Raw genomic sequence first — 17395 nt, 5'->3', positions numbered from 1 at the left:
AGGGGGCAGCGCGCGCCGCCCGCCCGTCCGCCCGCCCGCCAGCCCGTCGTGGTTTCCTGGCTGCGCGCGGCGGCGGTGGCGGCGGCGGAGCCGGAGCAGGAGGAGCAGCAGCAGCAGCGAAGATGGCGGAGGGGCTGGAGCGCGTCCGGGTCTCGGCGGCCGAGCTGCGGGGGATCCTGGCCACCCTGGCCCCGCAGGCGGGCTCTCGAGGTGAGCCGCGCCGCGCCGCCCCGCCCCGCTCCGGGGCTGGGCCGGCCCCTGCGAGCCCCCGCCCCCGGCGCCCTCCGGAGAGGCCGGCGGCGGCCGCAGGGCCGGGAGGGGAGGGACGGGGAGGGACCGAGAGGGGCGGGGGCTCGAGCCGCCGGTTTAGAGCTCCCCGCCCGCCCTGCCCGCTCCCCAGGCCTTCCGCCCCCTCCCCCCCCCCCGTCTGAAGAGGGCGGTCCGAGTCAGCCCGGACGCCTCCCCTCGCCCCGCCCCTCCTTCCTCCCGCGCCTGGCTTCTCTTGTCCCCCAAGTCCTGCTTCCCCCCAGGAGTCTTAATTGCTCCCGCCTCCAACACTTCCCTCTTCCCCCATCAGGTCCTACCTCCTCTCCCTTCCCCCTAGCACCTACCTATCTCCCACCCACCCCTCTGTCTTCTTCCTCCTTCCCCACCCCAGGTCCTACCTCTCTCCCTCCCCAGGTCCTACCTTACCTCCTTCCTCATAACTCTACTCCTACCTTCTCCCCCTTCCAGGTCCTACCTCTTCCCCCCCCCCTACAGGTCCTACCTCCTCTCTCCTCCCCCCCAGCACCTCCCTCCCTCCCCACCAGGTCCTACCTCTTTCCTTCCCCCCCCACAGGTCCTACCTCCTCTCTCCTCCCCACCAGGTCCTACCTCTTTCCTTCCCCCCCCACAGGTCCTACCTCCTCTCTCCTCCCCACCAGGTCCTACCTCTTTCCTTTCCCCCCAACCTAGGTCCTACCTCCTCTCTCCTCCCCACCAGGTCCTACCTTCCCCCTTCCCTGCCCTACCTCTGGTCCCTTCCTGTTCTGTCTCTTCCTTCTCCTCTCTCACAGATTCTCCTCTTCTCCCCCATCCTAATTCTTTACCTCTGCCTCTTCCTACCCCCCCCCCCAACCTAGCTCTTCTCCCTGCCTCTTTTTCTCTCTTACCGCTTCTCTTCACCCCCAGGTCCCACTTCTCCCCCTCCCCAGCTTCTTTCTCTTCTTTTTTCCTCCCCAGCTCTAGTCCTACCCCTTCTGGCCCTCCAATTTCCCCCATCTTTATTTCCCTACATTTTCTCCTTACCCCATCTCTTTACTTCTCCCCCGAGATCCTACATTGTCTTTTCCTCCAGTACCTTTTCTCCTGCCCATTCTCCTCCTCCCTCCTTTTCCTTTCCCCTCCCGAGCTCTGCCTTTCCTTCTCCCTGTGCCCCCACCCATTCTGGTCCCACCTCCTGGGCACGTCTTCTGCTTCTGCACGAAAAAAAAAAAAAAAAAGTGAAATTAGAGAGGCAAAGTAACTTGTGACGGCCTGCTCACTTGTTTAATTAATTTTTTTACCCAGGCAAATGGGTCCTCAAAAGGGGCTGCCCCGTGCCAAGGCTTTGCCCTCAGTGCCCCCAGGAGCATATGTTACACCTTTCCTGGGTGGCGTGGGAGGCTGGGCCGCAGACACGGGGGTGCCTGGGGGCTGGAGCCTCTAAAGTTGAGCTAGTTTATTAAGTGTGTGCTGTGTTCAGGGCAGCTTTCCCTGGACTGGTATGTTTTGCTAGGAAATAGAATGAGTAAAGGGAGGAGTCAAAACCAGATAAAGGGAGGAAGGGAGGAGGGCTTCTTCACCTGGGAGAGGGAGGGCGGGCCCAGGAGCCGGGGCTGTGGAAGTACTGCTGTTTAGAATGAAAAGGACTGGGGAGGGAAGAGCAGGGCCAGAGATTGGAGCCAGGTTGTCCGGGGCCTGATGATCTAAGGAGTTTCTCTTTTCCTAAAGTGGCTCCTTGAGAGCCACTGAAGCTTCTTGGGCAGGGGAGGGCGATGGTCGAAGCTTCTTTTGGCAGCTTTATGGAGGAGAAGAGGAAGCAGAGCAGTGAGAGCACCGGGAGCCCAGGAGAGACGAGGGCCCAACCTGAGAGGATCCCTCACAGAGCGGAGAGAGGGATCCCCCGTGGGAATTAGAGTTGTGGCCGCGTGTCTGGGATGACCATGGGACGGCAGTTATCTAGTGTACTTGGTGACAATGGGACTTTAGCATCAGGGAGAAATGAAACTGGTTATATAGGTTTGGGTCTCATCTGTTTATGGATGATATTTGAACTTGTGGAAGCCAATGAAACCAGGAAGTCAGGGAATGAAGCAAGAAAAGGACCCAGGAAGAGACTTAGGGATCAGTATATAGATGATGATCCAGTAAGGAAGTGATCAGATATGGAAGAGGAAACGTGGGAGAGACCAGGGACATGAAAGCCCAGAGAAGGGAGAGAGCCGTGATGGAGGGGCTCGTCAGCGGTGCCCAAAGCTGCAGAGTTCCTAGAGAGCATGTGCTGAAGAGAGGGGTAGAGGTTTGAGCAATAAAGAAATATGGAGCGAAAAGATGGTTGTAAAACTGTTTTTTGTTACTCGATAACTTGACTGCATCTCTGCTTTGCAGTCTAAATAGCAGACACTTTCATCCTTAATTTAATGGCCTTTGTTATTGATTAGAGCATACCCATTCTGTAATTTTTTTTATTCCAGTGAAATGTTTTTTTTTTTTTTTTCCCTAGTTTTGTCATTATTTAAAAGCCTAACTAGTGGTTAATAGTTGGATTAAAAATGGAAGCTAACTTTGAAACTGACTGTTATCATTCCAGAGTCCTCAGAGCTAAGTGTTTACAGAACAACATTGGCTATTTCCATAGCACCTTTCTTCTGAGTGCTATATTAACACTCACACCTTCAGTACCACATTTTCTATAAACATGTTAATCATTGCAGGTAGTAACATTTCCTTTTCACAGAGAAGGAAACGAGACTTCCAAAGGCCACTTAACTTGTCCTGTAGATGTGATAGTGAGAGGGTGGAGCCTTGGGAGATGATCCCGAGAGTTATGGCTACCCCATGTCTGAATTAGTTCCCTTTTTTTTTGCATATGCCAGTTTAGTGTTTGGAGAGCATGTCACAATCCTTCTATCATCTTCCAGGGAAAGCTCCCTTGCAGAACCTTTTCCTTCTCACATTCCATCGTCATGGCAGCAGCTGGTCTCAGCGTTCTAATGATGGGGGCCTGAGCACTATTTCCTTGGAATGGCTTTGCTGGCTGCTGTCAGGGAGTTGGTGAGCATGAGTGGACTTGAAGAATGTGAGAGGAACTGCTTCCTGTTTTCCCCAACAGGAGGTGTGTACCCTCCACTTTTTCCCTCAAGGAGGGGATTACTATAGCTATGCCGTTGATCTACAGGTTTAGAGACTGTGGGATCAGAAACTGGGTCCTTGAGAAGGCTGTGGCCTTTCTTTCGATTGCCATGTGCATATCCCTTTTCAATTCCAGAATATTTTTTAGTAAAAATCATTCATCCCACCATACCACCCAAGAGGCAAAGGGAGAATGACCGGAGATGACTCAAGGGGTTCGGTAAATAGAGAGTGTTGGTAAAGGGAATCAGCAGAAGAGCTTTTGGTTGATTTGGAGTCCAGGAGATCTGAATGAGAGTTCTGGTGATTCTGGAGAACAGATTTTTCTTTTTTCAAGTCTTAAGTGGAGGTAGCCCTAACACAGCTAGCTTCTTTTCTTTGCCAGATGCTGAGCTCATATGTAAACCCAAATTTTAGTTCTTGTTTTGTTTCCATTTCAAAACACCTTCTGCTCCAGGGGCCTCTGGAGACCTTTCCTTCCCTGCTTGCCAATATGAGCATTTGGGTGTGTAATTTTGCCCTGCTTTTCTGTTACATAATCACAGTGACACATACATTCTCTCTCTCTCTCTCCCCCCTCTTCTTTGCCCTCCCCCCACAGAAAACATGAAGGAGCCTAGGCAGCGGAAAGATAATAGGCGCCCAGATCTGGAAATCTATAAGCCTGGGCTTTCCCGACTGAGGAACAAAACCAAAATCAAGGAGCCTTCAGGGACGGAGGAATTCAGAGATGAAACTGCCAATGACAGAGATACCTCTGCTCTGGAAAATGGAACCCAGGCCATTCGAGATCTCTGCAAGGGGATGGACAGCCAACAGCAAAATGGCCCTGCCGACACAGAAAGGAAAGAACCCTTCCAGGGACAGGAATCTTGCCCTAAAGCCTCAGGACCAGAGGATCGGTCTCTTAGAATTATTAAGAGAACCAAGAAACCTGATTTACAGATCTATCAACCTGGAAGACGCCTCCAGACCGTTGCCAAAGACCTGCCTGGCCGAGTGGAAGAGAACGAGGTCCTCAGTCAGGTAGAGCAGCTCAGAGTTGAGGATGACGAGCCTGAAAAGGACCTGGGGAAGGATGGGGTCAAAGCCAAGCCCTCCAGAGATGAGGCTGAGAAGCACCTGAAGACCCTCAAGGGAGACAAGGGCAAAAAGACTGAAAGGGGGGAGGGGACAAGGAAAGTCCACGATGACATGCCCCAGGGCAAGCCTGGCTCCGCCAAGCGCTACTCGAGGTCCGACAAGCGGAGGAATCGCTATCGCACTTGTAGCACCAGCTCTGCTGGGAGCAACAACAGCGCCGAGGGTACCGGGCTCCCCGATAGTGGTGGGAGGCGCCGACGCCAGGATCGAGCCAAGGAGAGGCCTCGTCTGAAGAAGCAAGTGTCTATGTCTTCAACTGACTCCCTGGATGAAGACAGAACTGATGAGTCAGACCTTCTGGGACCCCGCAGGAGCTCAGAGAGGAGGAAGCCTTCGGACCGAAGCTGGTCTTGCCATGGGGAGGGTGAACGGAGAAGTGAAGGTAAGGAGAACAGAGGTGGCCTTCGAGTCACTTTTGATGCAGAGATTGTGAACAAGGATGTATCCATGGTGAGACTGACTAAGGAAGATGTGGATAGACTGAAGGCCGACAGAGGCTCAGGCAGCATGGGCAAGGCCCCTGAAAAGCAAGAGTCCAAAACCCCAAACCAGGAACTGCGGGGTCGTGGTCGGGGCATTCTGATCCTGCCTGCCCACACAGCGCTGTCGGTCAATACAACAGGATCCCCAGAATCTACACTTTTGGGATCAAAGCTTCTCTTTGGATCTGGTGGTAAGGGATCTCGGAATCGGGGCCGGGGAGGCACTTCCCGGAGGCTGTGGGACCCAAACAATCCTGACCAGAAACCTGCCCTGAAGAGCCAGACTTCTCAGCTCCACTTCCTGGATACTGATGATGAAGTCAGCCCCACTTCTTGGGGGGACTCACGCCAAGCCCAGACACCTTACTATAAGTTTCAAAACTCTGACAATCCTTACTATTATCCCAGAACACCAGGTCCTGGACCTCAGTATCCCTACACAGGATATGGCCCACTGCAGTATCCCCTGGGCCCTACAAATGGGGTGTATCCAGGAGCTTACTACCCTGGCTATCCTGCTCCATCTGGGCAGTATGTCTGTGGCCCTCTTCCTGCTAGCTCCTTGAGTCCTGAAGAGATGGAACAGCAGGTGAGGGACCTGCAACAGCAGGAGCTCCATCGGCTTCTTCGAGTAGCTGACAACCAGGAGCTGCAGCTCAGTAACCTGCTCTCCAGGGACCGGATCAGCCCTGAGGGCTTAGAGAAGATGGCCCAGCTCAGGTATGTATTGTTCCCATATTGGTAGGGGTTGGGGGTACAGGTATGCAGAAGCACATCCTGGTGAAAGAGGGAAAGAACTGAGAAGAGAACTTGTGCAGTCTGAAAAAAGATTTTTAAATTGACTTTGAGTGAGTGCAACCTCCAGAAATGGAGAAGGGATGGGGTTCTTCTTGTGTCATCTGCTAAGTCAGATGAAAATCCCCTGCTTTGGGATTCTTTCCTGAGGTCCTAGGGTAGGAATAGAGTATAGAGGGAGGTTGCTAATTTGCAGAAAGACCAGGCCCACTCTTGATAGCTGTTTTTGATCTTGCCATCTGATGTGTCCCATTTTAGAGCAGAGCTGGTGCAGCTTTATGAGCGTTGCCTCCTGCTGGACATTGAGTTCTCCGATCATCAGAATGTGGACCAGATCCTGTGGAAGAGTGCTTTCTACCAAGTCATCGAGAAGTTCAGGCAGCTGCTTAAAGACCCAAATGCTGAGAACCCAGAGCAGATCAGGAGCAGGCTGCTGGAGCTCCTGGACGAGGTGAGCCTGAGTGCCAGCATCCCACTGGACAGCTCACAGAAGCCTCACACGTGGGACTTTTTCCTTAGCCTTGAAGGGGATTGATCTTGAAGTGTTGTTTTATTCTTGTGGTCATTGAGGTTCTGCTTGAGGTACATTCACTGTGCATATCGTTTATGAAAAGTTGCTTAGTAACTTGACCTAGCTGGGGACCTTCTCATTTCCTACTTTATTGCCTTTTTCATAATAATGAAGATTACAGTGGGGAGCAGTAGCAGAATTTTGCATCTCTTGCCTTAGTTTCTCTGTTTGGTCTTTCATGGGGAGGGTGAAACTTGTCGTGTTCTCCCATCCTGTCATGGTTTCTTCTTGCCTCTTTTCTCCTCAGGGCACTGGCTTCTTTGATAGTCTGCTTCAGAAACTGCAAGTTACCTACCAGTTTAAGCTAGAGGACTACATGGATGGTCTAGCCATTCGAAGCAAACCATTAAGGAAAATGGTAAGATAATTCTTCAAGCAAATACTTTCATTCTCTCTCATGCAGACTCTGGCTAGTTTCCATATTACTTTAATTACTTTTCAATTTGCTGTTTGATAAAATTGATGTTTCTTATGGCTATCATTTAGTCAGGGAGGCCTGGTGTGGTGACAGGGAAAGAAAGATTATAAATGTGGTAAGAAAAGAATAAAGAAAGCAGAATTGTTAGAACTGCACAGGTTATATAAAAGGGAGTAACATGGGGCAGTGGTTAGAGCGCTGGTCTCTTAATAGGGAAGACTTGGATTTAAGTCCTGCTGTAGATACATACTGGCTTTTGTGATCCAGGACAAGTCACTTAGCTTCTGGGGGCACTGGGGGGCATAGTGGACAGAGCTCTATCTGCCTCAGGTTCCTAATTTGTAAAATGGGATGAAGATAATATCCATTTTGAAGAATGGTAATGAAGATCAAATGAGATATTTGTCAAGTGTTTAGGACAATGCTTGGCACAGAATAGGGGCTTCATAAAGACCTCTTTCTTTCCTCTCCATTGCCTCTGCCTTCCTAAGACTATAAGTGGCAGAATTGGTATGGGTCTGCATCGTTAGAGGGGATTTAACAGGAAGGGCCTTGGCCTGTGAAATCACAGATCCTGGCTCATTCCGGTAACAAGAGAAGTAGGCTAATTCTTTAGATAAGTTCCTTTTAGCAGACTTTGTCCAAGGTTGTCAACCTAGTGTCCCAGAAGAAGGAAACAGACCTCATTTCCTGGCCTCTTCCACTGTCTTTTTTTTCCCTTTAGTATAACTTTTAAAATGGGTGTTGTTTCCATCTAAAGAAAGTGGGCTTATTGCCTCATGGGGTTGTCAGGTACCTTGTTAAGAACTGTATTCCATGGCAGCTCTTCTAATTCACACATTTTCTCCAAATGTTTATTCACTGTTTCCTTGAAGGTGAAGTATGCATTAATCAGCGCCCAGAGATGTATGATTTGTCAAGGAGACATTTCCAGGTACCGGGAGCAAGCCAATGACACAACAAACTATGGGAAAGCACGAAGGTACTTCAGGCCTAGATCTGGTGTGAGAATGTAGTGGAAACCTGGGCTGCATCCCACCACAGGGATATTGCCATGCAGGCTCCAGGCTTGGTTGGGTGGGGAAAAGGTGACTTATTCTGAACTGACATGGTTCTTGTCCCCTTTGCATTTTAGCTGGTATCTGAAGGCTCAGCATATTGCTCCCAAGAATGGCCGACCTTATAATCAGTTGGCGTTGTTGGCTGTGTATACGGTAAGCACTCCTGTGTTTAGGGGAAAGGTGATTCTGGCTCATCACAGGGGTAAAGTGGGAAATTGAGAGTGTCAGTTCTAGCTTGGGATGCCTGCTGGATTTACTTGGCCAAAACAATGCCGACAGTATCCACCTTTCCTTGCCTCCTTTCCTGAAACTGCTGTGATCTTCAGGTCAAAGGAAATGTCTGAGAAGGGGTAAGGATAAGAGTAATTGAAGAAACTAGAATGATGATTTTTTAAATCAGCTCCATGGTAGTAATGACCCTGAAATTCCCTGTCCAGCCAAAAGCAGGTTTTGACAATAGCAATTTAGTGATTAGTGTAGTTCATCGGTGCACAAACACAGCCTAGTCTCACATCTGAATCTCTTCTCTATCTGTGCTGATCTGTTCTTTCACTCTTCCTGCCCATGACCGCTTTTCTTTCCTGTACACTTTCTTCCTTTTTCCTTCTCCTTCTTCTCTGAGTGATTGCAACCTTTTGTCTCTCTCTCTCAAAAAACTGTCTTATGCAGAAATAAATGCTTCCTGCTTCCATGTAGCTATGTTCCTCCCGAGAATAAAATTTCCAATCCTTAACCTCTATAAATTTATGGAGAATTGTATTGACCCAATTGAGTTTCCTTTATTTTGTTTCATCTCATGTCATTCGTTTTGTTTCCTAATCATTCAAATATTTATTGAGCATATATTATGTCATTGTGTATCTAACATTGTAGGCATTACAGGTTCTGTGGAGGGATATAAAATAGCCCTGGGTGCTCCTACCCCCTTCCCAGGCTCTGCTCTTCTTGTTCCATAATGTCTCACTTTGTGATTTCATCAGCTCCCATGGTTTCAATTATAGATGATTCCAAGATTTCTGTGCTTAGTTCTAAGGCTCTTTACAGAGATATCTGCCTCCTGGACATCTTGAACTGTATGTCCCATAGACATCTCAAACATAGCATGTCCCTGGACAGAGCTCTTCGTCTCAAAACTCTCCCTTCTGTAAAACTTCTCTATTACGAGGGAGGGCTACGTCATCTTCCCAGGCTCAGCTGACACTACCTGGGCACTATCTTCAATTCCCCACTTAAATTCACTCCACATATCCACTCAGTTGCCAAATCATACCTTCCCAAACTCTCTTGTAGGTGGCCCCTTTCTCCTCATGTATCCATAGCCCTAATTCAGGACCTTCTCACTGGTCTTCCTGCCTCAGTTCTTTCCTCATTCCAATTCATCCTCTATTCATCTGCTGAGGTGATTTTTTTTTTTGTCTTTTGCTTTTCCTGATTTATTTTGTTTTATTTTTCTTTCCTGTTCTTTCCTCCAAAAAAAATTAGCAAAAACCCTTCTCACAAACATAAAGAGCTAAACAAGACCAAATATCATGTTTAAAAATGTGTCTTTTATATCTTTTTTTTTTTTTTTTGCTGAGGCAATTGGGGTTAAGTGACTTGCCTCAGGGTCACACAGATAGGAAGTGTTAAGTGTCTGAGTCCAGATTTGAATTCGCCTTCATCATTTCTTAGGACACATTGGTATACTGTCACAATTTGTTTATCATAATTTATTCAGACACTCCCCTCAATTTTCCAGTTCTTTGCCACCACAGAAAGAACTGCTATCAATATTTGTGTAAGAATGGACCTTTTTTCTCTTTCTTTCCTCATTTTGGAGTAGACTTAGCAGTCTGTTCATTCGAATGACTTTTGGGGCAGAGATCCACATTGCTTTCCAGAATGGGTATGTCACTTCACACCCCGACCCAGAACCTGCCAACATTTATCATCTTTCTTTTTTTTTCTTCTTGGCCAGTCTGATGAGGGTGGAGCTTCAGGGTTTCTTTCATTGGCTTTTCACTCATTTTTAATGATGTGAAGCATTTTTTCATGTAGCTATTGGTAGCTCGTGATCTCTGCCCATCTGACCATTTATCACAAGTAATAGCTTTTCTTTTTACACAGGTGTGTCAGTTCTTTGTGTAGTTTGTAGATGAGTCTTTTATCAGAGAAACAACTATTAAACTACAATAGTTTGGTTTGTGTAAAAAATGTTTCAGTTTTATGTAATCAGAATTGTCCCTTTTATCTTTTCTGATTCTCTCTGTCCCTTATTTGGCAATGCCAAGGTAGTTTTTTAAAAAGTGTATGTCTGACCACATTATTCCTCTGCTCACCAAGCCCCAGTGGCTCCCTCTTGTATCTGAAGGTGCAAATAGAATCTTATTTCTCTTTTTAGCTTTATAATTTGTCCGCTTCCTCCTTTTTGACTTCTTAGACTGGATTCCCTCACATATTCTCTGATCCACCATGTTGGCCTCCTTGCAATTCCTTAAACACGGTGCTCCTTTTGCCATCTCTATGCTTGGCTGTCCTCCACGTCTAGAACACTTGGCCCCCTCATCTACACCCCTGAATTTTCCTGGCTTCCTTTAATACCTTCCCAGGACCACTAGTACTTTCCCCTGTCAGATTACTTTTCATCTATATTATGAATATTTTCTGTGTACTTAGTTCTTTAAATGCTATGTCCCCCCGCTCCCAACCATTGGAATGTATGCTCCTTGAGGACAGGATTGTTTTTGACTTTCTTTGTACTTGCAGCACTTAGCATAGTGCCTGGCACAAAGTAAACATTTATTAAACATAAAAGGCTACAAGAAATAGAAATATAACATCCTTGCCCCAATTACCTTACAATGTAGTTGGTAACATAAAACACATAAACACATTGGAATTATTTAATTAACAATGTGACACAATGATATAGGTACAAAAAGTCCTGGTGCTCATTAAGTGTTGCGGTTTTAGAGGAAGGAGAAATCAACATGGGATGAAGTCTTCGTGGAGGAATTTAGAAAAGTTGAGGTTTGAAGAATGGATGGTGTTGGATAGTAAAAAAGAAGGGATGTCAATCTACATGGTTGCAAAAGCGATGGGAATGGATGGGGCTTATTCAGAAGTCCAAGAAAAGCCTGGTCTGCTTTTTTCTCTCTGTTCTTTTTCCCTTAGTTCTTACGGAATTGTGAATGTGGCAGTTTTTGTGTTAGCATAGCCTAATTTTCCCTTTTGAGAATTTTAGGAAGGCCAGGAAAGCTGACAGAGCTGTCTGGGCCAGATTACCTCAGGCTGGGCTTTTGGAGGGATCTGAGAATGCCTGTTTTGTTTTGACAGAGGAGGAAGCTGGATGCTGTGTACTATTACATGCGCAGTTTAGCTGCCAGTAATCCAATCCTTACAGCCAAGGAGAGCCTCATGAGCTTGTTTGAAGAGACCAAGCGAAAGGTGAGTGGGGTGGGGATTCCAAGGAGCAGCACTGATGATGGGCCCCATGAAGAGTCAGTTGCTTGGCTATTGGACTAGGTCTGCCACAGTGGCCGGTTTAGAGAATTAATACCTTTGAAGGGGCCATGCCAGTGGAACTGTGCCACTGGGGGATGCCTTAACTTTTCTATTCCCTCTCTTAGCTAGGGGTGTCTGAATGTGTGTATGTGTGTATACATGCAGGCAGAGCAGATGGAGAAGAAACAGCTGGAGCTAAGCCCTAATCGATGGAGAAAAGGCAGGAGGTCAACTTTCCGGCACATTGGTGATGACACAACTCGCCTGGAGATTTGGATACACCCCTCTCACTCCCGATCTCAAGGCACTGAATCTGGGAAGGACTCTGAGCAGGAGAACGGCCTTGGCAGTTTAAGCCCCAGTGATGTGAGTACCAGCAGAAGCTGAAAGGGAACCTCTTTGGTCTGTTGTATGCACACTATAGTGTTGGGTTATTTCATCTTCCTCATAGGCTAGGAGAAATGGGGGAATTCAGTGGTCTTCCCTTCCCTTCTGCTGCAGCTGCCTTCTTACAACTGTGCTCCCCTCTCTCACCACTGGGTGGCATTATATGATCTCAGAAACTTGCTGATTCACACACTTTCTTTGGATTTGGATGCCCCCACTAAACACAGGAGATAATTTTTATGCTGTAGATTACCCTGGTCTATTGTGGGTTTACATATTCCCAATCTTATTGCCTTAAGTTTTCTCCTCGCTATGATTAAGAATAGTTTGCAGATGGACCTCAAAAAGATAACCAAGCTAGCTTACAGCTTACTTTTGGTCTCTGGGTTTTCCTCCCATGTTTTGGGGGCTGGAGATTTGACTTTGTCCCAGAAGTCAGAAAAAATGCCAGTTATAAGGTTGAATTTGTCACTTATAGGAGATGGTTGTTGGAACAAAAGTGTTATTATAGCTCAACTTCTTGATAATGGGACTTTTCTCTTTTTGATTTGGAAAGTTCACTTCAATTTTATATTCCTTTTCCTGTTTCCTTTCTGTTCTTCAGTAAAGCTTTTGAAAGTAATCCTCATTGCTAAGTGAACCTTTAAACTTGATTTCTGCCCTTGGGTTTGATTTGACTACACAATGCTTTGGTATATTTGCTGCTGTTCTTTCATGTTCAGCTTGGTGGCAACTATACATTTTTCATTGCACCCCTGTGGAATACTTGATTTTAGGAAGTAGCATGGAATTAGTGAAAGTGTGACATAATCTCTCAAAATGCAAGGGAACCTACTCACTTTTCCATCTTCAATCATGGGCTCAACTTGTGTGCATAGTCCAGGTTTTCTGTAGTGATGTGGTTATGGTTCTGAGGCAGGAGAGTTGTGAAGGAGGGGCAATCTGCCATAACAGCTCCTTTCCTGGGCAGTGTTCATTTTCATTTATTTGTTTTTTTCCTGGTAGGGTGATTTTCCCTTTGAAATATTGGAAGGGGGGCAGCTAGGTGGCGGAGTGGATAGAGCACCAGCCCTGAATTCAGGAGTTCAAATCTGGTCTCAGACACTTAACACTTCCTAGCTGTGTGACCCTGGGCAAGTCACTTAATCCCAGCCTCAGGGAAAAAAAAAAGAAAGAAAGAGATATTGGAAGTATGGATATTCTCTTGTTAAGCGGCTTTGGATCATGTTAAGGAGATTGGGAAAGCCTTGGTGCAATCAGTAAGTATGGCATCATATATACAGAAACATCTGGTAGAAGACTTTACCATTTATAGGGAATTTTTTTTCCATTTCATTTTGCCATAGGACATCTTCCATGACACTGGCAAAAAACCAAAAACCTTTAGTAGACATGTCTTCTGATTTTATATTTTGCTCAATATTCATAATTAAGAACTCATTGAACAGAGTTACTCTGATTCCATTAAATAAGGATTATTATATTATCATAATATGCATCCTCTGTTATCCCCTTTTTCTTTTGCTTTTAATCTTTCCCAACCTTAGGATTTTTTCCAATGAATCCCATCTTCTGCTTAGGTGACCAAAGTATTTAAGCTTGAACTTTCATATTTGACCTTTCTTTGAATAGCCTGAATTAATTTCTTTAACTATTGACTGATTTGATCTCCTTGCTTTTAAAATGCTAAGGGAATCTTAAAAACCTTCTCTAGCACCACATTTTGAAAGTTTCAGTTTTGCAGCATTCAATTTTCCTTATAGCCCAACTTTCATAGCCATACTTCGCTACTGGAAAAACCATCACTTTGACTATACAAACCTTTGTCAGTAAAGGGGAATGTTTTTGCTTTTTAGTATGCTCTCTTGATTTGTCATAGCTTTCCTTTCAAGGAGCAACTGTCTTCTAATTTCATGGCTGCTATTGCTGTCTGCAGTGATTTTTGAATCTAAGAATATAAAAGACAACACTACTTCTGTTTCTTTTCTGTCAGGAAGTTATGGGACCGTTAGCTAAAAATTTTTTTTTTTAAATTAAAGCTTGTTATTTTCAAAATATGTGCATAGATCGTTTTCAACATTTACTCTTGCAAAACCTTGTGTTCCAAAATTTTTTCTTCCTCCCTTTCCCCCACCCACTCTCCTAGACAATCGATAATCCAATATATGGTTTTTTTGGGTGGAGGGAACATTCTTTTTTTTTTTTTTTTTTTTTTTAATTGTTATAGCTTTTTACTTACAAGATATATGCATGAGTAATTTTTCAGCATTGACAATTGCAAAACCTTTTGTTCCAACTTTTCCCCTCTTTCCTCCTACCCCTTTCCCCAGATGGCAGGTTGACCATGTTAAATACAACATATGTATACATATCCAAACAGTTATTTTGCTAATCCAATATATGTTAAACATGTACTATTCTTCTATACATATATCCACAATTATCATGCTGCACAAGAAAAATCAAATCAAAAAGGAAAAAAATAAGAAAATAAAACCCAAGCAAACTACAACAAAAAAGTGAAAACACTATGTTATGATACAGTCTTCTCTCTAGTGCAAATGGTTCTCTTCATCACAAGACCATTGGAACTGGCCTGAATCACCTCACTGTTGAAAATAGCGTTGATCAGAATTGATTGTCGTATAATTTTGGTGTTGGTGTGTACAATGTTCTCTTGGTTCTACTCACTTCACTTAACATCAGTTCATGTAAGTCCAGCCTTTCTGAAATCATCTTGCTGATTGTTTCTTATTGAACAATAATAGTTCATTACATTCATATACCAGAACTTATTCAGTCATTCCCCAACTGTTGAGCATCCATTCAATTACCAATTGCTTGCCACTACAAAAAGGGGTGCTACAAATATATTTGCACATGTGGGTCTCTTTCCCTCCTTTAAGATCTCTTTGGGATATAAGCCTAGTAGAAACATTGCTGAATCAAAGGGTATGCATATTTTTGATAGCCCTTTGGGCATAGTTCTATAGTGCTCTCCACAATGGTCAGATCAGTTCACAACTCCGCCAACAATGGATTAGTGTTCTCATATCCCCTTCAACATTTATCATAATTTTTACCTGTCATCTTAGCCCATCTGAAAGGTATATAGTAGTACTTCAGAATTTTCTTCATGTCATTTCTCTGATCAATATGATTTAGAGCATTTTTTCATATATCTAAAAATGGTTTCAATTTCTTCATCTGAAAATTATCTGTTCATATGCTTTGACCATTTATTAGTTGGAGAGTGGCTTGTATTCTTATAAATTCAAGTCAGTTCTCTATATAGTTTAGAAATGAGGTCTTTATCACAACCCCTGGATATAAATTATTTTTCCCAATTTACTGCTTCTCTTTTAATCTTATCTGCATTGGTTTTGTTTGTATAAAAACCTTTTAACTTAATATACTCAAAATTATCCATTTTGCATTCCATAATGTACTCTAGTTCTTCTTTGGACACAAATTTCTTCCTTCTCTAGAGATATGAGGTAGACTAGCCTTTGTTCTTCTAATTTGTTTGTAGAATAACTCTATGTCTAAATCATGAATGCTTTTCGACTTTTTCTTTGTATAAAGTATTAGGTGTAAGTCAATGCCTAGTTTCTATCACACTAATTTCCAATTTTCTTAGCAATTTTTGTCAAATAGTGAGCACTTTCTATTTAATTAATTAATTTATTTTTAACAGACATTGCTTTATGAATCGTTTGGGAGAGAAAAATCAGAGCAGAAGGGAAAAACTATGGGAGAGATTAAAAAAAAAAACAACAGAAAAAAGAAGTAAACATAGCATTCATTAATTTACATTCAGTCTCCTTAGTTCTTTTTCTAGACACAGATGACATTTTCAATACAAAGTCTATTGGGATTGCTTTAGGTTACTGAACCACTGAGAAGAACCACGTCTCTTATAGTTGATAATCACATATTCTTGCTGTTATTGTGTACAATGTATTCCTGGTTCTGCTTATAAATAGAGTTCTTAACCCAGAAGGTGGGGTCTTTGGGTTTATGAAACACTAGATTACTGGAGTCATTGACTATTGTGCCTTGTGAAACTAATTTATTCCACTGGTCCGCTATTCTATTTCTTAGCCATTACCAAATAGTTTTGATGTCTGCTCCTTTATAGGTCTGGTACAGCTAGATCACTTTCATTTGCATTTTTTTCATTAATTCCCTTGAAATTCTTGACCTTTTGTTCTTCCAGATGAACTTTGTTATTATTTTTTCTAGCTCTGCAAAATAATTTCTTGGGAGTTTGATTGGTATAGCACTGAATAAATAGATTAATTTGGGTAGAATTGTAATTTTTATTATATTAGTTCAGCCTACCCATGAACACTTGATACTCTTTCAATTGATTAGATCTGACTTTATTTGTATGGAAATAGTTCCTGACTTTGTCTTGGCAGGTAGAATCCCAAATATTTTATAGTATCTATGGTTATTTTAAATGGAATTTCTCTTTGTATCTCTTACTGCTGGACTTTGTTGGTAACATATAGAAATATCTATGATTTATGTGCATTTATTTTGTATATGCAACTTTGTTAAAGTAGTGAATTTTTTCTAGTAGTTTTTTAGTTGATTCTCTAGGATTCTCTCTCGTATACCATCATGTCATCTGCAAAGAGTGATATTTTGATTTCTTCATTACCTACTCTAATTCCTTTAATTTTTTTTCCCCTCTCTTATTGCTAAAGCTAACATTTCTACTACAATATCGAATAGTAATGGTAAAGGAGGCAACCTTGTTTCACCCCTGAGCTTACTGGGAATAGTTCTAGCATCTAATGATGCTTGCTGATGGTTTTAAATAGATACTACTGATTATTTTAAGGAAAACTCCATTCATTTCTATACTCTCTAGTGTATCAGTCTGATTTTTAAATTGCTAGCTGGTGATGTACTTATGAGGAAGTAGCCTTTTGAATAGTGTTTGCTATGACCAATGAGTTATTTTGACCAAACTCTATTAATCTCTGCCTGCTTCATTTTGTGCTCCAAGGCCTAACTTACCTATCATTCCAGTTATCTTTTGATTTCCTATTTTACTATGCCAATCCCCTATGGTTAATATGACATCCTTTTTTGTGTGTTATTTCTAGAAGATATTATAAGTCTTCATAGAACTGATTAACTTTGACCTCTTCAGCATCAGTGTTTAGAGCATATAATTTGTATTACTGTGGCGATGCATGTAAGGATTCTTGATCACAGTAATATATGTAGTGAATTAAATTCAGCCATTCCCATCCATTTGAGTTCACTGATAACCAAGATGTTGGTGTTTCTCTTTCTATCTGTTTGTGTACATCTAACTTACCTTGATTCATAGACCTTACATTTTAAGTTCTTATGCAATATTGATATTTACAGCATTGGATTTTCCATTTGTCACCAAATGCATCTGCAGCTGAGCTTCTTTTTTTGGCTTTGGACCAGTCACTTCATTAGTACTGGAGCTATTTATTGTTATCCTCGAGCTACTTATTATTATCCTCCATTCTTCCCCAGTAGTGTATTGGATATCTTCAGACATGAGAAGCTCATCTCTTCTATCATTTTAGTACTTGTTCATGGGGTTTTCTTGGCAAAGACTCTGGAGTGGTTTTCCATTTCTTTCTCCAGTCAATTACCTTTTGGCAGAACTCTCCACTGTGACTTG

General features: G+C 43.6%; 1 protein-coding gene across 2 annotated transcripts in view; it reads left to right on the top strand.

Moving 5' to 3' along the window:
* The first annotated feature begins 8 nt into the window (after positions 1-8).
* SMG6 (SMG6 nonsense mediated mRNA decay factor) overlaps positions 9-17395 on the top strand; it is a 180157-nt gene continuing 162770 nt past the window's right edge. Inside the window, exons 1-8 of one of the 2 annotated variants that reach the window (XM_074263872.1) lie at positions 9-210; positions 3977-5720; positions 6054-6246; positions 6614-6724; positions 7660-7766; positions 7920-7998; positions 11161-11271; positions 11494-11694. In XM_074263872.1, coding sequence (XP_074119973.1) covers positions 123-210; positions 3977-5720; positions 6054-6246; positions 6614-6724; positions 7660-7766; positions 7920-7998; positions 11161-11271; positions 11494-11694 — 2634 coding nt within the window. In that variant the 5' untranslated portion in view covers positions 9-122. Of the gene's footprint in view, positions 211-3192; positions 3359-3976; positions 5721-6053; positions 6247-6613; positions 6725-7659; positions 7767-7919; positions 7999-11160; positions 11272-11493; positions 11695-17395 lie in introns of those variants that run through there. The other variant, XM_074263871.1, reaches the window with a different exon arrangement.

The sequence above is a fragment of the Sminthopsis crassicaudata genome, chromosome 4, assembly GCF_048593235.1.
Source record: "Sminthopsis crassicaudata isolate SCR6 chromosome 4, ASM4859323v1, whole genome shotgun sequence".
Taxonomy (NCBI): Eukaryota; Metazoa; Chordata; class Mammalia; order Dasyuromorphia; family Dasyuridae; genus Sminthopsis; species Sminthopsis crassicaudata.
This window is presented reverse-complemented; position numbering and strand designations above follow the sequence as displayed.